Raw genomic sequence first — 27,822 nt, 5'->3', positions numbered from 1 at the left:
GAAAAGTGTCACAAGTGCATCCTGGACCCTCAGAGTCGTCCAGCTAACTCCCACTCCACTGTGGTAGTAAGAACCGCTCGTCACTGCCAATCGAGGTAGCTACGCTGGTGGTCTCCGCTATGCTGGTGGTCTCAGTTGCAGTCAGTGTTGCAAGGGAACTGACTGAAGATCCACTCGATTCTGAATGTATCAGTTCTGATCCGTAATCTCCAAAGAGGATTTTAGACCGCAAGGCAAATTAGGAGTGGTAATGAGATGGCAAAATAAAACTTTGGCAAAATAAAACTTTGGCAAAATGAAACTTTACCAAAGGTAGAAAAGAAAGTTCGTGGCTGCAATCTTAAAATGTATAAGACTTTAATGGCACAACGTTTCTCGGTCTGTACGTGACCGTTTCCTCAGGTGCATAATTACATTGTAGCTATTTTAGGATTTATATTTATTTTACAGGTAACTTTGTATTTATTTTAGCTAGTTAGAATAGTTATTAAATAGTTATTAACTATTTAATAACTACCTAGCTAATAGAAATACAAAATTACCTGTAAAATAAATCCTAACCTAAGTTACAATTAAACCTAACACTACACTATCATTAAATTAATTAAATAAATTACCTACAATTAAATACAATTAAATAAACTAACTAAAGTACAAAAAATAAAAAAAATAAGTTATGGAATCAGCCAATCAGAATCAAGTTCAATCCGATTGGCCGATCCGATCAGCCAATCAGATTGAGCTCGCATTCTATTGGCTGTTCCGATCAGCAGTGAGCTCCAGTCGGCAGATTAGGGGTTAATGTTTGAAGTTAGGTGTCGGCGATGTTAGGGAGGGCAGATTAGGGGTTAATACTATTTATTATAGGGTTAGTGAGGCGGATTAGGGGTTAATAACTTTATTATAGTAACGGTGCGGTCCGCTCGGCAGATTAGGGGTTAATAAGTGTAGGCAGGTGGAGGCGACGTTGTGGGGGGCAGGTTAGGGGTTAATAAATATAATACAGAGGTCGGCGGTGTTAGGGGCAGCAGATTAGGGGTACATAGCTATAATGTAGCTGGCGGCGGCGTGCAGACGGCAGATTAGGGGTTAATAAGTGTAGGTAGCTGGCGGCGACGTTGTGGGGGCAGATTAGGGGTTAATAAATATAATATAGGGGTCGGCGGTGTTAGGGGCAGCAGATTAGGGGTACATAAGGATAACGTAGGTGGCGGTCGGCAGATTAGGGGTTAAAAAAAATTAATCGAGTGTCGGCGATGTGGGGGGACCTCGTTTTAGGGGTACATAGGTAGTTTATGGGTGTTAGTGTACTTTAGAGCACAGTAGTTAAGAGCTTTATAAACCGGCGTTAGCCCAGAAAGCTCTTAACTACTGACTTTTTTCTGCGGCTGGAGTTTTGTCGTTAGATTTCTAACGCTCACTTCAGCCACGACTCGCGGCTGAAAAGTGAGCGTTAGACCCTTTTTTGACTGACTCCAAATACCGGCAGTAGCCTAAAACCAGTGTTAGGAGCCTCTAACGCTGGTTTTCACGGCTACCGCCAAACTCCAAATCTAGGCCATAGAAGGCAGACTGACGGATTACATGGCCCTGCTTGCTAGAGAGATTACAATTAAGTGAAAATGATTTTTGTTTTAAAAAATTTAAAGGGATATAAAGGGATATAAAATGCAAAAAGAAAACACTGTAATCTATTAGTATGTTGTTATTGCACTGTTGTTTGTATATAACTATGGGTTTGATCACATTCCAGATGACCTGTTTTCAATGTTGAAATGCTCACAATTAGACATTTTCATTGCTTATTGGAAAACCTTTTTTCCTTATTGTATTTCATTTGTGCCAGCCCTGTTTGTTCTGTGTTGCAGGACAAATTCCCAATAACAATCAGCATATTTTCAGAGCCAATTTCACTTAATTCCTCAACTAGAAGCACTTTATAAACCCCAAGACAACACTTTTTAAATTATTTACAGGTACCCCAGAAAATCTTTGGGGGTACCGCTAGTATTGCATATTGCCTTAACCAGTTTGGATAACTCCTGCAAAGAGGTTGAACATTTAGTTAAAGTCAGCTCCAAAACAGCAATGCACTACTGTGACCTAGCTGAACATATGTGTTGAGCCAATAACAAGACTCAACTGTGTGTAACTACTAATTACCAGCTTGATAATAGTAGTCCATTGGGATACATTTATCAAGGTGTTGAGACACCATGGAGCCTTGCAGTGCAGTCCCACTGCTTCCTAACCTCTCCCCCACCTCAGAGATGGCAGAGTTAAATCACTTTAAACTTATTCATCCAGGGTGACTGACAGGCCCTGCTCTTGCTTTGTCACACGTGAGCAGGGGCAGTCCTGCACAAGCAGTTGCTTGGGCAAATATAAATGGGGCAGCAGGTGCTGTTCGTTCCTTGCTGTCGGCATTTATCGATGTGCTGCGGATATGATACGCTACATTGTATCATGTCCGCTCACACATTAATAAATATACCCCTAAATGTGAATTTGGTCAAACAGAAATTAAGTGCAAGGTAAGAAACAAAAGCTGAGCACAAAAATAAAGAAAAAGGACAGAATGTAGAAAACCTTGGAATTGTGTCCCTGAAAATATGGAAAATGTGCAGATTTATCTGACACATACTCTAAAATAGTCTCTTTTGGGGATGTTCATAAAAAAATACTGTGAACATTTTATTTTGAAAGGGGTCGCGTAGCTTTGAAACCACTAACTAGATTTTTTTAAATGATATTAAGAAAACTGAATGTGGAATTATTACTAGTTTGACATGTTTTATGTAGATCCAATATTTTTTTCACACAGTTATGGACGAATAAAAAGCAGCTTCTAAATTAAATGGGTCTGATGACCTCTAAATAGGTCAAGCGAAACAGCGCCAGACATAATAAAAGAAAAAATAATATGTAATGGAAATCACTGTATTAAAATCGTTCCTGGTGGGACCATTTAAGTAAGGTTTTAATGCATGGAATGTGTCAAGCCTTATGTTAAGATTGTAGATCAAAATAATATCTCAAATGCTAGATAAATCAATAGACCCTATCTTGTAAATTATTTGTAAAGGCTATGCTGAGTAATAATTGAATACTTATTATCCTCTTTGCAGTTTAAAGGGGTATTCTGAATGTTAGAAGGACACACTATTCAAATGATTCATATTAGTTTATTCCGAAAAAGATTTTGAGGACTGCAAACCTATTAATCACTTAATATCCGGGGCTAGCTTTTCAGTCATGAAGCTTGGTATTGACATGTTGCCATAAACATATATCCAATAGTTATATGATAACTTTTAGTTCTATATTTACTACAGTGAGAACTTTCTCCCCAATACTTTTGTTACTCTAAGGAGACTATTTATCAAGTTAGACAGCGCTCCCTTAACAGGCTGCATAGCATTATATTGGAAAAGGAAATGGTTTACCTACTAAAGAGAAAACTCTTATACTACTGAATATAACTATTGGTATTACATAAATAATCAAGGAAGACGTTTCTGATTACTGTTTGACCACTTACTAAAATGTAACAATTTAAAGAGTTTATGGGGGGAATTAAAAGACAAAAAAACAAAGAGAGGAAAATAATAATACACTTTGCCTGCTGTTCCTGGGATTTACCTTGCATTTTTAGAATTCATACCAAACTGTAGGATTAGGTTTGCTAAACTGTGAAGCAAGGTGGGCTCTGGCATAATCTGTGGCGGTTCAGAATTTAATATTTGGGGGGCTAACAAAAGTTGGAGAAAAAACTGAAAGACACAGACAGCACACAATATATGGAGCATTCTCAGCTTAGTGGGTGCTACTTATGGGTTTGGAACCGCCACTGGACATAAGGAGGCCAACTCATAAAATTAAAAGGATAACATAATGTATAAAATTCCAGAAACCAGAACATGTGTACTATAACGTTGCCTTCCTACTGACTTTGTTTTGATATTGGCAGGCAGTGGGCTGTGATCGGCAGCTTGGGAGCAATGCCAAGGAAGACAACTGTGGAGTTTGTGCTGGAGATGCTTCCACATGCAGGCTGGTGAGGGGGCAGTCTAAGTCTCATGTTTCCCCTGAAAAAAGTAAGAGAGTTTTTATTTTCTTGGTATTAGTTGTTCTACTATTGTTGTTTTTAAGTATTTGATATGTCAACAGTATTGTATCTGTCTGTCTGTCTATTTATCTATCCATCATAAAAAACAAATGTCTGGTATCATACTTTTACCATATCCAGCATGTAAGGGCCGAAATAAAAAGACTATACATCCGTACCCAATATCTCTTCATTTTAAAACAACAGAATTAAAAACTAAATTCAGTTTAATTTAAACTATTCTATCTAGTGAAAATATGAACACAAGAATCTTATTTTTATACAAAAAGTAAAGTAAAAAACTTTTAAATATAACATACATCATCTTTACTTCATTTCTATAATTTTTGAAAGACTTATAAATAAAAAGGTGATGACTGAAAGTTGAAAGAAAACTGAGAAACTTGATGAGACACATCAGGTGTGTTGTTCTGTCTCATGTGTGTCATTTGTATAGCAAGTCTCTCTTTCTGTATGTGAATTGGATCCCTGCATTCAACTCCTGCCAAAATCCCTGTTTCCTGTGTCATTTATAAAGCAAGTCTCTCTTTTGGCGTGTGAATTTGGTCCCTGCATTTAACTCCTGCCAAAATCCCTGTTTCCTGTGTCTTTTGTATAGCAAGTCTCTCTTTTGGTATGTGACTTGGGTCCCTGCATTCAACTCCTGCCAAAATCCCTGTTTCCTGTGTCATTTGCATAGCAAGTCTCTCTTTTGGTATGTGAATTGGGTCCCTGCATTCAACTCCTGCCAAAATCCCTGTTTCCTGTGTCATTTGTATAGCAACTCTCTCTTTTGGTATGTGAATTGGGTCCCTGCATTTAAACTCCGGCCAAAATCCCTGTTCCCTGTGTCATTTGTATAGCAAGTCTCTCTTTTGGTATGTGTAGTCTGTGTAATAAGTTATGTATTTACTCGTCTGATGTCTTGCCTTTATCTATGTGATGTTCAAACCTTGTCAATACTTATTATTACTAAATTTATAATTTCACTAATGGTATAACCCCAGCTTCCCCCAAATTCTGTTGTCTGTTTTTACTTATCTCACCCTGAATCAAACTTTTCTATTGGCCTTTTGACTGTCTTTGATCATGTCATTACCTAATTTATTGCAATCAGCTGAATGCTCTGGCCTATAAATGTAACACTGCTAAGGGGAAGCAATGCAGAGGTTAGTATTGCAAGCTTAGATACCAGTATTGTAAGATCATCTGTTCACATGTCTTGTGTGAACATTTATAAGTGAGGCACAAACAATTATACAAGAATTAAACAAGGGATACGGCAAGTTCTGTTTTAATACTGTTTTTTATCCACTGTTTGACTATTGTAAAAATGCTCAATATCTTTTTATTCCTATACATAAAAAGAGAGAAGCACTCAACCTGGGAATGAACAATAGCATACTAGCTTGTTCTATGGCTAGTTACCACCCAAGAAGCAGCCTCTTTTTGATCAACATGTGTCTTTCACAGAGACAAATTTTCCTGTAGCATATCAGTCTGATCCTGACTTAACAGTGCAGTCCAGACCCGAAATACCAGGCAATCCCTCTCTGAACGAGAGAAACAGCAAAATTCCAGACATGTTTCGGCCTAGTGTGAGCCCCATCAGTGAGCTGCAGCCATATCCCTCTAGGCACACTGAGCAACGAGTCCACGTCTGGATTCCAGCATCACACTTAGGGAGACTTCCTTAAGAATCATAATTTGCATAAATAAAAAGTGCTCAACCTGGGAACGAACAATAGCATAATAGCTTGTTCTATGGCTAGTTACCACCCAAGAAGCAGCCTCTTTTTGTTTAACATGTGCCTTTCACAGATAAGAACTTTCCTGTAGCATATCAGTCTGATCCTGACTTAACAGTACAGTCCAGCCCCGAAATACCAAGCAATTGCTCTCTGAACTAGAGAAACAGCAAAACCCCAGACGTACATTTCGGCCTAGTGTGGGCCTTGTCAGGGAGGTGCAGCCATATCCCTCTTGGCACACTTGGCAAGTCTGGATTCAGGCATCACACTTAGGGAGACTTCCCTAAGAGTCATAATTTGCATAAATGAAAAGAGAGAAGCGCTTAACCTGGGAACGAACAATAGCATAATAGCTTGTTCTATGGCTGGTTACCACCCAAGAAGCTCCCTTTTTTTGCTCAACATGTGCCTTTCACAGGTTGAGCGCTTCTGTCTTTTTATTTATGCAAATTATGACTCTTAGGGAAGTCTCCCTAAGTGCGATGCAGGAATCCAGACGTGGACCTGTTGCTCAGTGTGCCTATAGGGATATGGTTGCACCTCACTGACAAGGCCCACAATAGGCTGAAACATAAATCTGGGGTTTTGCTGCTTCTCTCGTTCAGATAGGGATTGCCTGGTATTTCGGGGCTGGACTTTACTGTTAAGTCAGGATCAGACTGATATGCTATAGGAAAGTTTTTCTCTGTAAAAGGCACATGTTGAGCAAAAAGAGGCTGCTTCTTTGGTGGTAACTAGCCATAGAACAAGCTATTATACTATTGTTTGTTCCCAGGTTGAGCGCTTCTCTCTTTTTATTTATGCAAATTATGCCTGTCACAATGGACTGACTCTCCCACTCACAAAGGTGGTCACTCCCTTGATCTGATTTTCAGCTATCGATGCACTATCTCAAACTTCACAAACTCCCCTTTTCCTCTTTCTAAACATCACCTCCTCACTTGTAACATCACTTCCCATTCTACAACTCTCCCTCCTTCTACCCCTCACACCAAACTTCACAGAAAAATCAAGTAATTTGATCAGCAATAGCTCGCTAGCTCTCTCAAACCTCTCCTCTCTCCATCCCCTCCTCTTCCTGCCCTGATGAATCTATCTGCCTCTATAACTCCTCTCTTACATCGGTCCTTGACAATCTGATCCCACCTACCATAGCTCGGAAATCATACACTCATCCTCAGCCTTGGCATACTCGTGTGACATGGTACCTACGCAGATGTTGCTGTACTGCTGAGTGACACTGGAGGAAATCTCAGAGTTCAGCTGACTTTCTTCACTATAAGTTCATCTTGAACTCTTACTATTCTGCCCTTAATCTATATAAGCAACATTACTTCTCTACTCTTATCTCTTCTCCTTCTTCAAAACCAAAACGTTTGTTCTCCATATTCAATACTCTTCTCTGCCCACCCCCACCTCCCACTACAACTTCTCTCTCAGCTCAAGATTTTGCCAGCTACTTCAACAACAAAATCGCCCCCATCAGTAAAGAAATTGGCTCTCAACATACTACCGGTCTCCCACCCTGAAAAGCTCACAATCATCTAAAACCCACATAGCCAAAAATGTAGCTCTTTTTCCCCTATTACAGAAGAAAAAGCTTCTGCCCTTATACTCTCACCTCACTTCCTGTCCCCTTGACCCCATCCCCTCACAGCTACTCATATCCCTCTCTTCTACCCTTACCCCTATACTCACACACATTTTCAACCTCTCCCTCAGCACTGGTATATTTCCCTCATCTCTTAAACATGAACTGGTCACACCTATCTTTAAAAAAACCCTCTCTTGATCCAACCTCCCCATCCATCTACCGCCCTATTTCCCTACTACTTCTTGCCTCAAAGCATCTTGAAAAGCTAGTATATGCACGTCTATCTTATTTCCTTACATTAAACTCCCTCCTTGACCCACTGCAATCTGGATTTCGACCCCTACACTCCACATAGACAGCAATTGTTAAGGCTACCAGCAAACTACTTACAGCAAAATCCAAAGGCCACTTCTCTCTGCTTATCCTCCTTGATCTGTCTCCAGTCTTTGATACTGTCGACCACCCTCTTTTGCTCCAAACCCTCCATTCCTTCGGCATCTGTGACACTGCTCTCTCGTGGTTCTCTTCCTATCTGTCTAACCATACCTTTAGTGTAGACTTCTCTGGGGCATCCTCTGCCCCGTTACCTCTTTTTGTTGGGGTACGGCAAGGCTCTGTCCTCGGTCTCTTCTCTTCTCAATCTACACATCATCATTAGGTTCCTTAATAAAGTCCCACAAGTTTCATTATCATTTGTATGCCAATGATACCCAAATCTACCTCTCTGCACCAGAATTATCTCCTTCCTTGCTAACCCGTGTCACTAACTGTCTCTCTCAGATCTCATCTTGGATGTCCTCTCACTACCTCAAGCTAAATTTCTCCAAAACTGAGCTCCTTATTTTCCAAAATCTCCACCCCCTATTTCTCTATAACTGTTGATAACTCCATCATTACCCCAACCCCACATGCCCGATGTCTTGGGGCACACTTGACTCCTCTTTTACTCCTCACATTAAGTCTTTGGCTAACTCCTGCCGCTTCCACCATAAAAAACATCTCTAAAATTAGACATTTCCTTACACAAGACACAACTAAGATTTTTATCCACTCTATCATCCTTTTTCCACCTTGACTATTGCAACTCCATCCTCTCTAGTCTCCCTAGCTGCCGCCTAGCTCCTTTACAATCCATAATGAATGCCTCTGCCAGGCTCATCTTCCTTACATGTCGCTCTTCATCTGCTGCACCTCTCTGCCAATCCCTTCACTGGCTTCCTCTTGCCTCCAGGATTAAACACAAAATTTTCACTCTGACATACAAAGCCCTCAACTGCACTGCTCCACCCTATATCTCAGACCTTGTCTCCAGATACTCTCCCTCCCTCCCGTCCCCTTCGCTCCGCTCATGATGTCCTCCTCTCCTCCTCTCTTGTTACCCCATCACATTCCCGTTTACAAGACTTTTCCAGACTGGCTCCCATCGTATGGAACTATCTGCCTCACTCCACAAGACTCTTCCCTAGTTTTGAAAGCTTCAAGCACTCCCTGAAGACTCAACTATTCAGGGATGCATACAACCAACACTAACCTTCGTATCTCCACTGCTATACCCTTAAACCCCATATCATGTAAGCCTATGAGCCCAGCTGTTTGTAGTTCACATTCATAAGAGCCTACTACAACAGCACAACTCTCGGCAGGGCCCTCTACCCACTTGACCTCTTCCCACTTGACCCCTGTAAATGTTATTTTGTATACCACCTATGTCATAGTGCTGTGGAATCTGTTGGCGCTCTACAAATACCTGATAATAATAATAATAAAATTGTGCTGAAATGTATTAAAAGTGCAGTATCCATCAGGTGTTCAGGATACTGTACACATTAAATTGAAGGGACATTTCCACTAAAAGTTCTGCTACTTACTATGAAGTATTCCCTACATTTAATTTTTGTTCTTTGAATGACTGTCATAGTCCTTCTCTTGTGGATTTATCTATGTATTCAGATGACTGATTTCTTCCCTAGTGGTTACTCTGCAAATCTCTTGCAAATACTAACCTTGTTTTATATTGTAGCATCACACAAAGTTGTTTGCAATGATGACACATGAAGTGGATGTAGATCTGTAAAGAATGATCTAAACAGTTGGTGTTCCTGCGTATCCCACCAGAGAAAGGTTTAAGGAAACAATGACAGTGGCACATATTATAACCTATTTACAGCACTGTTCTATGTCATTATCCCAGTCACAAATACACACAATATTTACTTTACTAGAGATACATTTATGGCTCCATTTATCATAGGTCGGGTGGACATATTACGCTACCATGAATCATGTCCGCTAGACATTGCTGCGAGCTGAAAGCATACGCGGTCTGCATTTAACATTAGCTAGCAGGGGCTGTCAATCATCCTGGTCAGATCAGATCATGATGATTAGGATGATTTCAATCCACCACCTTTTATGTGGCGGACAGGTTAGGCAGCAGTGGTCTTAAGACTATTTAACTATAGTTTCCGACAAGCTTTAAACTCTGGTCACCCAAAGCTGCTTTTGCAGCTTGATAAATGGGCTCAATACTGCCCATGACATGTATGTGAACGTGGTTTACTGCCGTATTGGCAGCGGGTCATATGTACTTTAAATGTTATCACCAGCTCCTAAGCATACGTCACTACTTTTTAACAAAATATAAGAAAAAATAATAATAGAAGTAAATTAGAAAGTTGTTTAAAATTGTATGCTCTATCTGAATCATGAAATAAATATTTTGGGTTTCATATCCCTTTAACTTACGTCGCAGTTCATTGTAATTCTGATCTTTAGCTCTTTTTAATAACATACATACAAAATTATATTAGTTAGCTGCCCCATGCAGACACAGTTCTGACCTTGGGATCCTACAGTAGAATTAATTACAATAATGAGTTCATAATGTTTGCCAATTGGATGCTTTTAAGCAAGCCTGCATATCCAATACTTTTTACTCAATATAAAAAGGCTCTCAAAAAGAGCATTATTATACTGTTTTTGTAGGATCCTGTGATATGGGGGTTAATTAGTGATTATTGGATTTAGCCCCACAATGCTTAAATGGACAGGGAAGTCAAAATTAAAGTTTTATAGTTCAGATAGAGCGTTTCTTTTTAAACAAAGTTCTAATTTTATTCTATTATTTAATTTGCTTAGTTCTTTAGGTATCTTTGTTGAGACACATACCAAGGTAGGCTCAGGAACAGAAATGTACTACTAAGAGCTTGCTGCTGATTGGTGGCTGTACATATATGCCTCTTGTCATTGGCTCACCAGCTCTTTCGCGTTAGCTCCCGGTAGTGCATTGCTGCTCCTTCAACAAAGGATACTAAGAGGTTGAAGCAAATATAAAAAGTAAATTACAATGTTGTTTAAAACATTAAGCTCTGTCTAAATCATAAAAGATACATTTAGGGTTTCATATCCCTTTAATATTAGAGCCAGTGAAATGATGCATCTCAGAACAACTCTGTTCTGACTCTGATTATCAAAGACTTTTATAGGTCTTAAATGAAGGCATTACAAGTACACAAGCTCTACAGATTCAAAGACTTGAGTTTCAGCCGGTTTTGAATACTGGTGTAACCAATGAGTAATTTTAGCCAAGTAATAAAAAACATAAACATATTAATGTCCATGATCTAAGGCAAGACTGAAATCTAGGCCAATACTAGAAATGATAGGCCCTACAGCCTGGCGACAATGAAACATGGAAAATACATTTAATAATTATTACATATATAAAAAAACAAAAGGGAAAATTAGATTTTGTTTATGAAAGTATGTCTCACAATGTCAGTGGAATGAATAAAGTATCGAGGGAGATCTTTGCCAGTTCATTGCTCATACCATATCTTTGCTGGGAATCAGATTAGTCTTTTTCTTAGTTTACTCTCCATCTTTAAACATCTCAGCAATGAAGTCATAAAATATAAGGTCATGTACTACATATGATTCCCCGGAGAGACATAATCTGTAATAATATGAATAAAAGGCTAAAATGTTTCCTAAAAGAAAGGAATTATTGCAGTGAATGATTCTGTAATTATTTGACAAATGGGACCTTTGCCAGCTGGATGCTGAGGATGCAAATTATTTGTTTAAAACTACTGGTTTTTACAGCTGTTATCTCCTTAATGTTTAAGAAAGGTTAATAAGATAAAGTATATAAATGTATACACATTTTTATAGCAAGACAATCATACTTTCATTTTTTTCTTTTGTGAGGAATCAGATTTCATTTTTACAGGTTCCATTCCTTTCCTACGGTTGGTCTCCTAAAGGGATACTAAACCCAATTTTTTTCTTTCATGATTCAGATAGAACATGCAGTTTTAAGTAACTTTCTAATTTAATCCTTTTATCAATATTTATTTGAAAAACAGGAATGAAAGTTTAGGAGCCCGTCCATTTTAGGCTCAGCACCTGGGTAGTGCTTGCTGATTGGGGGCTAAATGTAAAAGAAAAAATGTGGGTTTAATATCCCTTTAACACAGTAGCTCTCATCTATAAGAGTTACTGTCAACCCTGCTATGTTGATTTTTGTTTTTGCTGTAGTGTAGATCACTGGTTGAGATACTGTTTAATATGTCTTTTTTTATTCTATAAAATATTTTTTTATTTTTTTGCTGACATTTTCGCACATCTTTGTGCCTTACTGTCTACTTTATTATTATTATTATTATTATCAGGTATTTGTAGAGCGCCAACAGATTCCGCGGCGCTGTAAACATAGTCGGTGTACAGGATGTCTACTTGCCTTAGTCATATTTTTTACCTGTACAATGTAAATTTTTATCTGTACAATATAAATTGCCAGTAGACATTAAAGGCTGACAAAAATGCATTATTGACACCAATGTAAATGCTGCCTGTGTTTCCCCTTATTGTCATCAGCTAAGCAGCTATGCACAGAACTTCCATATATTGCTAAAACTTGAATACTTAGTTTTTGCATAGTAAACTGTAATGGATTGGAATAATGCCTTTTTAGATAGGGAGCCTTAAATTAATTACTATTATTGTAGCTAATTGCAGCAAAATTGACTTAATTTGAAATGATTAGCAAGATGGTACATTTATACATTTTAAAGGAACAGTGTTTATCTTTTTTAAAATAATCCATTTTACCTACTGTAGCGTAATAAATAGTTTACAGATAACTCCTTTACCTTCATTATGTCATGTGAAATAGAGAGTACTGAAATGTTCATTTGCCATTGTTCTCTCTTAGTGATGATGATCTAAACCTTGCAAGTTCAGACCTCAGTCCCTGTGAGTGGCGAGATGTCTCCTATTGAAATTAATGGAGCTCGCTAGAAAGGGAAACTGCTGTGTAGGGGGAAGTGAGCAGTGAGCAGGGGGCACAGTTTAAAAAGTAAACCCGGAAGCCAATATGTTACTTTAAAATGATTTCTGCATTTAGCATCTTTCAGTCGCCTAAATTTTCGTATGCATGTGTTTGTCTATTAAGGTAATAAGTATTTTCTGTGTTTTGAGAAAAGCTTGCCACCTTTTAGTTGGCGAGAAGAAGATCTGTAGTGTGAAAATCTTTACGCTGGGATTAGAGAGAGAGACAATTTCATATCCACCCCTAGAACGGCCATGTACAGCCCATTTTATGAAAAAACAACCATTACGCTTTGTTTTTTGTACCAGTTCCAGTGTACTTAAACTATGATTTGCGCTGTGCATATTTGATATGATTTATTCCTGTGTAATTTACATACAAATTTTACGTTTTTGATAAAAACAACATTTATGCTTACCTGATAAATTTCTTTCTTTCCGGATATGGAGAGTCCACAATGTCATTCAATTTCTAGTGGGAATATCACTCCTGGCCAGCAGGAGGAGGCAAAGAGCACCACAGCAAAGCTGTTAAAGTGAAAGTAAAGTTAGGTGGTCTGCTATACCCAGTTACATAGTTTAGTTAAAAATAATAGGAGTTTAATTCATCGTTTTTTTGAAAGTTTGATCTAAATACCTTTTTCACAGGAAATAAAGTGCAATTTTTCCGAATTTCAAATCAGCCCGTTTTTCTATAGCCATTTTACTTCCTGGTCACGTTTTTTTTCCTTCCAATTGACTTTCTGGCCGATCGGCGGCCGTGAAGCTACGTCATAAGACAATCTAATCAATTGCGCATGCGGCAAAGCTATTGTACCTAGGATTATGTCGGAGGCTCGTTCCCGATTCGCGCATGCGCTTAGCTTTGTATCTGAAGACCGGGTGATAAGAAGAAAATCGCATGCGCATTGCAGTCACAATCGACTATTTGCGCATGCGCAATGCGTTCTGTGCTCGTGAACGCACATTTCTACTACGTATAGAGCGGGTGGGACCGCTCTATACGTAAAGGCACCAAAAGATAGGAAGTAAAGGGTGGGCGGAGCAAGGATGGTCACGGTATAAAAAATATAAATAAAATAATAAAGTCACATTAGTAATATAAAAAAAAAAAAAACATAGCGATCTCAATATATTATTGTTATAGAATATATCTATGTGTTGCAGACCAGAAAAATTTACTTTCACTTTAAGTGTCACTCCCCTACACTTAATCCCCAGTTATTCGACCGAAGGGAAATGGAAAAGGAATAACACAAAGGTGTAGAGGTGCCTGTGGTTTAGTAAAAAATCACTGTCTTAATAAATGGTTGGGTTGTGGACTCTCCATATCTGGAAAGAAAGAAATTTATCAGGTAAGCATAAATTTTGTTTTCTTTCCTAAGATATGGAGAGTCCACAACGTCATTCAGTTACTAGTGGGAACCAATACCCAAGGGGGACACAGAATGAACAGGGAGGGAGAACAAGACAGGCAGACCTAAACAGAAGGCACCACCACTTGAAGAACCTTTCTCCCAAAAGAGACCCCAGCCGAGGCAAAAGTATCAAATTTGTAAAATTTGAAAAAAGTATGCAGAGAGGACCAAGTTGCAGCCTTGCAAATCTGTTTCACAGAAGCTTCATTTTTGAAAGCCCAAGAAGAGGAGACAGCCCTAGTGGAATGAGCTGTTATTCTCTCAGGAGGCTGCTGTCCAGCAGTCTCACAAGCAAAACGAATTATACTTCTCAACCAGAGGGAAAGAGAAGTAGCAGTAGCCTTTTGACCCTTACACTTTCCTAAGAAACAAACAAACAGGGCAGAAGACTGGTGAAAATCCTTAGTCGCCTGTATGTAGAATTTTAGAGCACGCACAACATCCAAATTGAGCAACAGACGTTCTTTATTAGAAGAAGGATTGGGACAGAGAGAAGGAACAACAATTTCCTGATTAATATTTCTATCCGAAACCACTTTAGGAAAAAAAAACTATTTAGTATAAAGAACCGCCTTATCCGCATGAAAGATAAGGTAAGGAGAATCACACTGCAAAGCCAAGAGTTCCTAAACTCTCTGAGCAGAAGAGATAGCAATAAGAAACAAAACCTTCCAAGATAGCAACTTAATATCTATGGAATGGATTGGCTCAAATGGAGCCTGCTGCAAAACTTTAAAGACAAGATTAAGTTTAAACACAGGCTTGATTCTGACCAGGGCCTGACAAAAAGATTGAACATCTGGCACATCCACCAGACGCTTGTGTAACAAAATAGATAATGCAGAAATCTGACCTTTCAGAGAACTGACTGACAACCCTTTCTCCAGACCTTCCTAGAGAAAAGACAAAATTCTAGGAATCCTGACCCTAGTCCAAGAGTAGTCCTTAGATTCACACCAATAAAGGTATTTACGCCATACCTTATGGTAAATTTTTCAAGTAACATTCTTGTGAGCCTGGATCATGGTCTCAATGACCATGATGACATCTCCACTAGGTCTGCATACCAGATCCTGCGAGGCCATGCAGGAGCTATTAGAATTACTGATGCTCTCTCCTGTTTGATACGAGCAATAACTCAGGGAAGGAGCTCAAACAGAGGAAACAGGTATACTAGACCAAAATCCCAAGGAACCGCCAGAGTATCTATCAGAGCGGCCTGAGGATCTCTTGACCTTGAACCATACCTTGGAAGCTTGGCATTATGCCGAGATGCCATGAGATCCAACTTTGGCACCCCCATTTGAGGGTTAACCTGGAGAACACCTCCGGATGGAGAGCCCACTCCCCGGGATGAAATATCTGTCTGCTCAGGAAATCTGCTTCCTAGTTGTCCACTGCAGAAATGTGGATGGCAGATAGACAACAACTGTGAGCTTCCGCCCACTGAATAATCCGTGCCACCTCCTTCATGGCTAAGGAACTCCGAGTTCCTCCCTGGTAGTTGATGTAAGCCATTGAGGTGATTTTGTCCCGCTGCAACCTGATAAACCGGGCTAAGGACAATTGAGGCCAAGCCATCAGAGTATTGTAAATTGCTCTCAATTCCAAGATGTTTATGGGGAGAGCAGACTCCTCCTGAGTCCATAGTCCCTGCAACTTTAACGAGTCCCAGACTGCTCCCCAGCATAGCAGGCTGGCATCCATGGCCACAAACACCCAGGAAGGCCACCACAGTAGAGAGTCTCTTGTTGACTGGTCTAGATCTATCCTCTGAGGCAGATCTGAATGGTCTCCGTTCCATTGTCTGAGCATGCATAATTGCAGAGCTCTCAAATGGAATCGAGCAAAGGAAATGATGTCCATGGAAGTGACCATCAGCCCAATTACCTCCATACATTGAGTCACTGATGGCCGAACAGTAGACTGTAGAGCGAGGCAAGAAGAGAGCATTCTGGATTTTCTGACCTCCTTCATAGATAGGGAATCTATTATGGTCCCTAAGAAAACCATTCTTGTAGCTGGAACAAGGGAACTCTTTTCCAGATTCAATTTCCAACCGTGGGAACGTAGAAAGGACAACAATATCTCTGTATGAGAGTTTGCTTGTTGAAAAGATGGCACCTGAACCAATATGTCGTCCAGGAATGGCGCCACTGCAATTCCCCAAGACCTGATCACTGCCAAGAAAGCCCCCAGAACCTTTGAGAAAATTCTGGGAGCTGTGGCAAGGCTAAATGGAAGAGCCACAAACTGAAAGTGTTTGTCTAGAAAGGGGAATCTCAGGAATTTGTGATGATCCCTGTGGATGGGAACATGAAGATATGCGTCCTTCAGGTCTATGGTCGTCATGAACTGACCCTCTTGGACCAAAGGAAGAATGGAATGAATGGTTTCCATTTTGAAGGATGGTACCCTGAGAAACTTGTAGAGGCACTTTAAGTCTAAAATGGGTCGAAAAGTTCCCTTTTTTTGGGCACCACGAACAGATTTGAATAGAATCCTAGACCCTGTTCCCTTACTGGAACTGGAACAATCACTCTCAGGGAGGAAAGGTGCTGAACACAGTTCAAGAATGCCTCTCTTTTTACCTGGTCTGCAGATAATCTTGAGAGGTGGAATCTGCCCCTGGGAGGGAAAGTTTTGAATTCTATTTTGTAACCCTGAGATACTATGTCCACAGCCCAAGGATCTGGGAGATCTCGTCTCCATGCTTGACAAAACAGGGAAAGTCTGCCCCCACTTGATCCGATCCTGGACCAGGGGCCGACCCTTCATGCTGGCTTACACTCAGCTGAGGGTTTCTTTGATTGCTTCCCCTTATTCTGAGACTGATTGGGCTTTTAAGAAGACTTGGACTGCTCCTGCTTGGAAGAGGGAGAGAAAGACTTTTGACCTTTTGAAGTTACGAAAGGAACGAAAATTACTTTGAGTCTGTTCTTCTTGTTTTGCGGTAAAAAAGACCCTTTTCCACCCGTAATATCAGAAATTATTTCTGCCAGACCAGGTCCGAACAAGGTTTTACCCTTGTAAGGAAGCACCAGAAGCTTGGTAACATTAGCTGACCAAGATTTTATCCACAATGCCCTGCGGGCTAGGACAGTGAAACCAGATATCTTGGCTCCCAGTCTAATAACTTGCATGTTAGCTTTAGATATTATGGAATTGGCTAGTCTGAGAGCCTTAATCCTATCTTGTATCTTCTCCTATGGAGTCTCTACTAAAATTGATTCAGACAAGGTGTTGTACCAATAAGATGCCGCACTTGCTACTGTGGCAATACAAACTGCAGGTTGCCATTGAAGACCTTGATGAACATACATCTTCTTCAAATAAGCTTCCAGCTTTTTGTCCATGGGATCCTTAAAGGAGCAACTATCCTCTATAGGGATCGTAGTTCTCTTAGCCAGTGTAGAAATAGCCCCTTCTACTTTAGGCACCATGCGCCAAGAATCTTTAATAGAGTCAGCAACAGGAAACATCTTTTTAAATATGGGAGACGGTGAGAAAGGAATCCCTGGTTTCTCCCATTCCTGTGAAATAATCTGTCACACGGTCTGGGACAGGAAAAACTTCCACAGAGAAAGGAACATCATAGTATTTATTAAGTTTACTAGACTTCTTCGGGTTGACAACGACAGAAGTATTGAGTTGTCCAAAGTAGCCAATACCTCCTTTAACAGTACACAAAGGTGTTCAAAATGCTGTGAAAATCTACTACCTTTAAACACTTTGGCTATACTCTACAGGATTTCCATAACACAGGTTATCAATCACTTCCTGATCCTGCAAAATAACCACTGCCTGCGTGCATAGCACTAAGTGCAGAAGATAGCACGGATTCACTCTCATTAAGAGGTTAACATCATTCTCTAGTGAACGGAAGGATCCCCCTTACCACAGAAAAATTGGTTTGTTGGGCTGAGACGAGCCCCCCAAGTGTCACCCGTGATGTCAGAGGCCAAAGTCACATTAGGTGAACTCACGGTCGATCCACAAACCCACAGCCGACACACAGCACCAACTCTGCAGAGGTACAGGAGCTAAAGGTAACTACCATTCCTTTTGCATATTGCACCATCCTACTTCAGGATCACATATAACTTTGCTGCAATATTGTTCCACAAGTCATACATTTGCTCAAGAGTGAAACTTTGCAAACTTTGCTTATTTTGTCACCAATATTTCTTTGCTACTCACAACGGACTTTTAATTGCCAAAGACGCCAATGTGGAGATTTCATGTTGCAATTATCTGCCTCTTAGTTACCTAATCTTTATGTTTAACCTTAGCTGTTTGTATCAGTCTGACTCGCTTACCATATTGTATACATTTAGGAAAGCTACATGCTAATGCTAATTTTATGATACTGTACACACCCTGTCATTTTAGACTGTGATTTTAGACTTTGTATAATTACCCCTGTTGATATTTTAGATTGTGTACACTCATTAGGGAGATGTCCCTATATTTAATCCATCTCTCTTCGGTTTTTATTTATATTTTTCCATTTTTTTATTTCTCTTAGATTTTAGTATTTAATACATTTTATATGATTTTTCAGATATTTTTTCACATGAATGCTTATTTGCTTATTAATCAACACTACACATATATATATATTTTCACTTTTGAGTTAGAACACTCTATTAACTCCACTTGTATTTCTCTGATATCTTTAGCTTTCTTAGCATCCTTACTCTTTCTTCACTTGTACAAATCTTATATTCTTGTTTCCCTATTTTTAAAACTTCAATATTTGTATTGGAATGTAATTTCGCTGTTAAAATCTCCATTGAAATAACAAATAGCAAGGGAGACAGAGGGCATCCCTGTCTCGTGCCATTTGAAATACTAAACGAATCTTAAAATACTCCATTAACTTTCACTTTGGCAGAAGGTAATGCATAAAGATGAAATATGCCTTGGATGGTTTTTTCCACAAAACCAAATTTTTTAAGTGTTAATTTTAAAAAAGACCAGTCAAGCCTATCAAATGCCTTTTCGGCATCTAGTGAGAGTGTTACTAAGGGGATCTTATGTAATTTAGCATATTTTATTATATGTAGAACTTTGATAGTGTTATCTCTTGCTTCTCTTCTTGGTACAAATCCTACTTGATCAATGTTTATAATATCTGGTAATATTTTATTTATTCTATTAGATATAATTTTGTCATATATTTTAACATTGTTATTCAAAAGCGAGATTAGTCTAAAATGTGCTAGTACATTAGAATCTTTACCTGGTTTAGGTAACACTATTATCCTAGCTTCTAGAATTTCTTTTAAGAAGGAAGAATCAGTGCCAAGAGAATTGAGAATAAAAAAAAAAGTTTAGGGGCAAGAATATCGGAGAAGATCTTATAATAATTTATACTAAACCCATCTGGGCCTGGACTTTTTCCTGTAGCAAGGGTCTCAATAGTCTGTATAATCTCTTGTAGAGAAAAGGGCTCATCTAACATATTTTTTTGAGTTTCAGAAATGGTAGGTACAGTTGTTTTGTTAATATAGGTAATTTTCTCTTTTAGATATGCTTGAGAGTTGTTTTGTAAATTAAGGTTGTATAACTGTTGGTAATATTTTTGGAATTCATTAGCAATACCCTGACTCCCAACTACTTGTTTACCTTGACTGTCTATTATTTTTTAAATATATGTTTGTAATGTTCTTTTTTTTAACGCTCTTGCTAGTAATTTACCTGATTTGTTGCCCCCTTTAAAAAACACTTTTTTAAGAAATAAAGCTCTACGTTGGGCCCCTTTATTTAAGAAAGAGTTAAGTTTGGCCTGTGCCTCCTTAAGGTAATCCGTTGTTTGTAACTTAGATTAGTTGTAACTGATTTAATTATGTGTTTAGAAATATTGCTTTTGGATTTAGAACAATCCAATAAAGGTTCTAAAGGGAGGTTAAAATATCCACCTATGATTAATGTACCCTTATGTACATCTAGTATTTGATTAATAATTTTCTTAAAAAATAACTTATGTCCTCGATTAGGTGCATATACAGGGAGTGCAGAATTATTAGGCAAATGAGTATTTTGACCACATCATCCTCTTTATGCATGTTGTCTTACTCCAAGCTGTATAGGCTCGAAAGCCTACTACCAATTAAGCATATTAGGTGATGTGCATCTCTGTAATGAGAAGGGGTGTGGTCTAATGACATCAACACCCTATATCAGGTGTGCATAATTATTAGGCAACTTCCTTTCCTTTGGCAAAATGGGTCAAAAGAAGGACTTGACAGGCTCAGAAAAGTCAAAAATAGTGAGCTATCTTGCAGAGGGATGCAGCACTCTTAAAATTGCAAAGCTTCTGAAGCGTGATCATCGAACAATCAAGCGTTTCATTCAAAATAGTCAACAGGGTCGCAAGAAGGGTGTGGAAAAACCAAGGCGCAAAATAACTGCCCATGAACTGAGAAAAGTCAAGCGTGCAGCTGCCAAGATGCCACTTGCCACCAGTTTGGCCATATTTCAGAGCTGCAACATCACTGGAGTGCCCAAAAGCACAAGGTGTGCAATACTCAGAGACATGGCCAAGGTAAGAAAGGCTGAAAGACGACCACCACTGAACAAGACACACAAGCTGAAACGTCAAGACTGGGCCAAGAAATATCTCAAGACTGATTTTTCTAAGGTTTTATGGACTGATGAAATGAGAGTGAGTCTTGATGGGCCAGATGGATGGGCCCATGGCTGGATTGGTAAAGGGCAGAGAGCTCCAGTCCGCCAGCAAGGTGGAGGTGGAGTACTGGTTTGGGCTGGTATCATCAAAGATGAGCTTGTGGGGCCTTTTCGGGTTGAGGATGGAGTCAAGCTCAACTCCCAGTCCTACTGCCAGTTTCTGGAAGACACCTTCTTCAAGCAGTGGTACAGGAAGAAGTCTGCATCCTTCAAGAAAAACATGATTTTCATGCAGGACAATGCTCCATCACACGCGTCCAAGTACTCCACAGCGTGGCTGGCAAGAAAGGGTATAAAAGAAGAAAATCTAATGACATGGCCTCCTTGTTCACCTGATCTGAACCCCATTGAGAACCTGTGGTCCATCATCAAATGTGAGATTTACAAGGAGGGAAAACAGTACACCTCTCTGAACAGTGTCTGGGAGGCTGTGGTTGCTGCTGCACGCAATGTTGATGCTGAACAGATCAAAACACTGACAGAATCCATGGATGGCAGGCTTTTGAGTGTCCTTGCAAAGAAAGGTGGCTATATTGGTCACTGATTTGTTTTTGTTTTGTTTTTGAATGTCAGAAATGTATATTTGTGAATGTTGAGATGTTATATTGGTTTCACTGGTAAAAATAAATAATTGAAATGGGTATATATTTGTTTTTTGTTAAGTTGCCTAATAATTATGCACAGTAATAGTCACCTGCACACACAGATATCCCCCTAAAATAGCTATAACTAAAAACAAACTAAAAACTACTTCCAAAACTATTCAGCTTTGATATTAATGAGTTTTTTGGCTTCATTGAGAACATGGTTGTTGTTCAATAATAAAATTAATCCTCAAAAATACAACTTGCCTAATAATTCTGCACTCCCTGTATATTCACCAGTGTGACTGGTCTGTAATAGAGCAGTCCTACTAGACAAATAAATCTTCCCTCAGCGTCCTTTTACATTCAAATAAGTTGAAAAGGTACAGACGTATGCAAAAGTTTAGGCACCCCTGACATTTTCCATGATTTTAATTTATAAATAATTGGGTGTTTGGATCAGCAATTTCATTTTGATCTATCAAATAACTGAAGGACATAGTAATATTTCAGTAGTAAAATGAGGTTTATTGGATTAACAGAAAATGTGCAATATGCATCAAAACAAAATTAGACAGGTACATAAATTTGGGCACCCTTGTCATTTTGGTGATTTGAATACCTGTAACTACCTAGCACTGATTAATTGGAACACACAATTGGTTTGGTGAGCCCATTAAGCCTTGAACTTCATAGATAGGTGCATCCAATCATGAGAAAAGGTATTTAATGTGGCCAATTGCAACTTGTTGTTTTCTTTGACTCTCCTCTGAAGAGTGGCAACATGGGGGCCTCAAAACAACTCTCAAATGACCTGAAAACAAAGATTGTTAAACATTATGGTTTAGGGGAAAGCTACAAAAAAACTATCGCAGAGATTTAAGCTGTGAGGAAATGGAAGACCACAGGCACAGTTCTTGTTAAGGCCAGAAGTGGCAGGCCAAGTAAAATATCGGAGAGGCAAAGGCACGGTCAAAAACAGCCCACAGACCACCTCCAAAGACCTACAACATCATCTTGCTGCAGATGGTGTCTCTGTGTATCGTTCAACAATTCAACGCACTTTGCACAAGGAGAAGCTGTTTGGCAGAGTGATGCGGAAGAAGCCTTTTCTGCACACACTCAACAAACAGAGTCACTTGAGGTATGCAAACGCACATTTAGACAAGCCAGCTTCATTTTGGAAGAAGGTGCTGTGGACTGATGAAACAAAGATTGAGTTATTTGGTCATAACAAGGGGCGTTATGCATAGCGGCAAAAGAACACAGCGTTCCAAGACAAACACTTGCTACCCACAGTAAAATTTGGTGGATGTTCCATCATGCTGTGGGGCTGTGTGGCCAGTGCCGGTACTGGGAATCTTGTTAAAGTTGAGGGTCGCATGGATTCCACTCAATATCAGCAGATACTTGAGAATAATGTTGAGGAATAAATCACAAAATTTAAGTTACGGCGGGGCTGGATATTTCAACAAGACAACGACCCAAAACACTGCTCAAAATCTACTCTGGCATTTATGCAGAGGAACAAGTACAATGTTCTGGAATGTCCATCCCAGTCCCCAGACCTGAATATCATTGAAAATCTATGGGGTGATTTGAAGCGGGCTGTTCATGCTCGGCAACCATCAAACCTAACTAAACTAGAGATGTTTTGCAAGGAGGAATGGTTCAAAATACCTTCATCCAGAATCCAGACACTCATTACAGGCTATAGGAAGCGTCTAGAGGTTGTTATTTTTGCTAAAGGAGGCTCTACTAAATATTGATGCAATATTTCTGTTGAGGGGTCCAAATGTATGCACCTGTCTAATTTCGTTTTGATGCATATTGCACATTTTATCTTAATCCAATAAACCTCATTTCACTACTGAAATAGTACTGTGTCCTTCCGTTATGTGATAGATCAAAATGAAATTGCTGATCCAAACACCGAATTATTTATAAATGAAAATCATGGAAATTATCAGGGGTGCCTAAACTTTTGCATACAACTGTATATCTTTATGTAACAATATACAAACCCCATTAATATTTAAAATATTAGTGCTCTGATATATGGTTGGATAGTAATTATTTGTAAGTGTAGGCTCTTTATTACTAGCAAAATTAGATTATTGGACAAATATAATATCTCCTTTCTCTTTAAAGAAACTATGTAATGCTATATTGCGTTTCTGTGGGATATTAAGTCCCTTTGCATTTTGGGATAGTAATGTATCTTTCTTATCTCCAGTTAAAGACCAGCTAACTAGACTCAATATATAATATCTTGAGGTATAAGAAGATGAGGTAGGAGAGAGAAAGAGAAGGAAATAGAAGGGAAAAACACACAAAACAAAACACACAGACATTAAATAGGGGAAGTTAAACCGAAAAAACAAATCTCCCCCTATGGCAACTATATATAGAAAATAATTTAAGATAAATAAGTGATCTATGTCCCAATAATATTAAAAAATATAGGAAAGGCCTAATATGTATAAACTATTGAATATATTTTGTTATAATACTTCTATAGCTTTAAATACATGTCAAGCACTCTCCTCTATATATCATTATACACATTACAAGTGTCTAGTACGTACTGAGGTAACTTAAAGGTTCTTTCTTTATTTAGCCTATTATTTCCTTCCCCCCCCCCCTTCCTCTCCCTTCTCCACACTCCTTCTCTCCTCCCTTCCCTTTTTTAGTTAGCTTATATTCCAGTACCTAACATATCTTTATTGTTCTAATTATTATAACCATTAACCTACAGTCTTTAATCCTTCTACTACTTAGTTTTTACTCCTAAGTCCCTACATATCAATAGAGCTACCCAATGTATCGCATTCCTGAGAAGGAAAAAAAAAACCTCTACAAGGGTCCAAAGTTATATGTAAAAAAAAAGTGTTAAAACAAATTCATTATATACTTATACATTTTGATGCAACAAACTACCTAAGTGGGTAGCTATAAGAACCAATAGCCAACCAAAAAAGTGTATCTAGCATTTTAACTTAAAAATCTACCAACCCATGGGATAGAAGTGATGAAACAAATTCATTTGTTATGAGCCTATACATTTGATGTGTCATGAAACATATATAAATAGCTGTGATCTGAATGCTAACCGTATTTTAACTTTAAAACTCTATTTAAAACAAAAGTTCCATGTACTACAAATGATAAGGTTAATAATATACCTATAATTTTATCTATGACATTTTACATATACGGTTAACTATGAAATCTAATTGTTAATCTACAAGTGGAAAAACAAAAAAACAAACAAACAAAAAAAAAACAGACCCCCACCCCCTTAGGAACCCAAAACACAAGTGATAAAAGTGTCAAAACAAATTCATTACCTATCTAAACAATTTAATGTGTCAACATATAAACGTAGCAGTAATAACTAGTTAAAAAAGTGAATCCAACATTTTAGATTGGGATTCTGCGATCCCATGTGATAAAAGTGATAAAACAAATTCCTTCATTGTGAGGCTGGGCTTTTGATGTGTCTTACGACATATATAGGTGACTTTTATCTAACTGTTTACCATTTTTTTACTTAATAAACTACTTAAAAGGGATAAGGTCATTACATTGATATACTTATACTTTTCTTTTCCTCTTTCCCCCTTCCTTTTTTACTCTTTTTTTTCCTCTAAATGTCATGTTTCATATATGGATTAGTATAGTATCATAATCTAATTATAAACCTATAAATTAATCTAAAAGTGTGGAAACCCCCCCAAAAACCCCTCCCTTTCAGCCATTTACAGACATTTGACAATGGGCATTTTCTGTAGATGACATCATGTAGCCAAGTATCTTATTTTAAACTTAAAAACCCTCATGTAAAATTATGACAAAGGACTAATTATGTATTGGAGGTGGAGACTGTCTCTTTATGAACAATAGCCTTGACTTGCTGTTTTCTACTAAAAGGAACTAGGGATGCACCAAAATTTTGGCAGCAGAAACGTTTCGGCCGAAAATGGCATTATTGGCTATTTCGGGTTTCTTGCCTGTTATTTTCAGTAAAATTATTGTGTAGCATGTTTCAAATTTGATGCTAGCCTAGAAATGCTGTTTAAGTTAATTACTTGACTTACTGTTTTGCATATAATGAGTTTTCTAGGACTATATTTGGATAATTAGTAAAAAAAAAAAACTGTTAAATCTGATTCTGTTACATAGAACTAAATAAAGAATAATACAGTATATTTATATTTAATATTGTTTTAAGTAGGGATGCACCAAAATTTTGGTCGCAGAAACATTTTGGCTGAAATTGGCATTATCATTTTTTGCCTGTTTTTTTTTTTTCTTGGTAAAATTTTGTAGCATATTACTGTTATAAGATATTTTTGTCCAATTTTAGTGTGTTACTTTCAATAAAAGTGTGTGCTTTTTTTATTGCCTTGAAAGTTTTCAATTCAGATTCATTCATTAAATAGTCTAATTATGCACACAAAAAAAACTAAAAAAACTAAATATTTGAAAATAATTTGAAAAAAAGAAGACATTTTCAGTATCGGTTTCGGTCCAGAAGTGCATCCCGGTTTTTCGGGTTCGGTTTCGGTCCAGAATTTCCATTTCGGTGCATCACTAAAAGGAACTTTAGTCCATTGTTGGCTTGTTAACCCATGTGGAACTACTTCATTTTGTGGGGAATTTTTCCTCCCAGATTCTTGGTTATTTGATAAGGGGAGTTCAGGGGGGTTGATCTCCAAAATGGCACAAAAAGTTTCAAGATCGTCCATAGAGCGCATAATGGCAGTCTTTCCATTTGATGTAGCTTTTAAATCAAAAGGGAAACCCCATCTATAAGAGATACTAAGTTGGGGAAGGTGTAGAGTGAGAAATTTAAGTTATTTTCTTTTTTGTAAGGTCCTTGGACAAAGATCTGAAAAGATCTGTATAGGCTGACCTTCATACAGAATATTTTGTTGTTTTCTTGCAGCTTGTATTATGTCATCTTTATCTTTAAAGTGAGCAAATTTGATAATAACATCTCTAAGGGGGTCTCAATTTTTATGCCTAGGTCTTATTGCTCTATGGCAACGCTCCAGAGTCCTTGCTGAGTATGTTTCATTGCTAGTTAGGAAGGCAAAGAATTGGAGAAGATATTGTTCAATATTTGTTGGTGATGTAATCTCTGAGATCCCCTAATCCTTAGATTAAGCCTCCTCTGCCTGTTCTCCATGTCTTCAACTTGATTTTGTAAAATTGTTATTGCCTCCCCTTGCTGACGTAGTTGTTGTGCCATAGAATCAGTGGATTTAGAAAATGTTTCATTAACCTCTTCTAATTGTGCCACCCTGTTACCAATATCCATTATTTCCTTTTTTATTATGGAGAACTCATTCTTAATACATTGTTTAACTTGGCTGATTTCTTCTAAAAGAGTTTGAATATCAGCTTTCGTTGACAGGGTCTGTAGATCTGCTCTAGTTAACGAAGATATCTTAGGCTCAGGGGTGCAAGATTTTTGTTTTGCAGGCGATGAGTTATCTGAAGATTAATTTAATAAGGTGGAGTCTGCTGCTTTAAAATAGGTATCCACCTTTGGTGCTTGGTGTGTGTTTATGTTACCAGCTTTGTCATATTTAGCCGATTTCTTAGAGGCCATGGCGACCCTTTTTATTTAGCTACGGCTATATGTGGTTGTAAGCACAGCCAAACTGCTTAATATAGAGCTATATCCTACAGACTCCTATATTTACGGCGTTCCTTCTTACTCCTTTCTTTCTTTTTCCCCTTTCTTTTGTTAGAGCTACCTCCTCCTATATATTTAAGTATTTAGAGCCCACTAACCTGCAACAAACAAGTGGTTTATGCTTTCAGACAATACCGCAACAAGTGCCTAGTGTAAAGCTATGCTTTGTATCCCTTATAAGAGTGCTGGCTTTAACACAGTCCTTGACTTTTCATATGTGTTTTAATTCATATTCACAAGACCCAAAAAAGTCACTGAGAAAGTCTCAAACTGTGGCACAAAATACAATGTATATTATCCAGTATTAGCCTTACGTTACTTTAGGTGGTTGCAATCTTAAATATATAACATTGTCCCAGGCACTACAAATATGGTGATATACCTTTATGGCTTGGAGACACAGTGTTAAATCTTCCAAGCCGGACGATAAGCAACATTTCAAAGTGTAACCCATGGCTTAGGTGTAAAAAGGAAAAGATCTCCCTGTTTTGGGGAGCAAATCGTAGTCTAGCATACACCTATTGCCGTTCTCACTGTGATTCAGCCGACTCCGTGGTCTCTTGCTCCCGGCGTCTTTATGCAGCTTCATCCACTGACTGAGGCTGGTCGGGGGAGTGTCCCGCCACTACCAGGTAA

At 38.5% G+C, this 27,822-nt stretch overlaps 1 protein-coding gene across 1 annotated transcript in view; it reads left to right on the top strand.

The window, feature by feature from the left end:
• Nucleotides 1-3,964: 3,964 nt before the first annotated feature.
• LOC128664505 (ADAMTS-like protein 3) overlaps nucleotides 3,965-27,822 on the top strand; it is a gene marked incomplete at its 5' end in the record, with an annotated part of 417,110 nt that continues 393,252 nt past the window's right edge. The window contains one exon of the mRNA XM_053719326.1: nucleotides 3,965-4,097. Coding sequence (XP_053575301.1) covers nucleotides 3,965-4,097 — 133 coding nt within the window. The remainder of the gene's footprint in view (nucleotides 4,098-27,822) is intronic.

This window comes from Bombina bombina, chromosome 6 (genome assembly GCF_027579735.1).
Source record: "Bombina bombina isolate aBomBom1 chromosome 6, aBomBom1.pri, whole genome shotgun sequence".
Taxonomy (NCBI): domain Eukaryota; kingdom Metazoa; phylum Chordata; class Amphibia; order Anura; family Bombinatoridae; genus Bombina; species Bombina bombina.
This window is presented reverse-complemented; position numbering and strand designations above follow the sequence as displayed.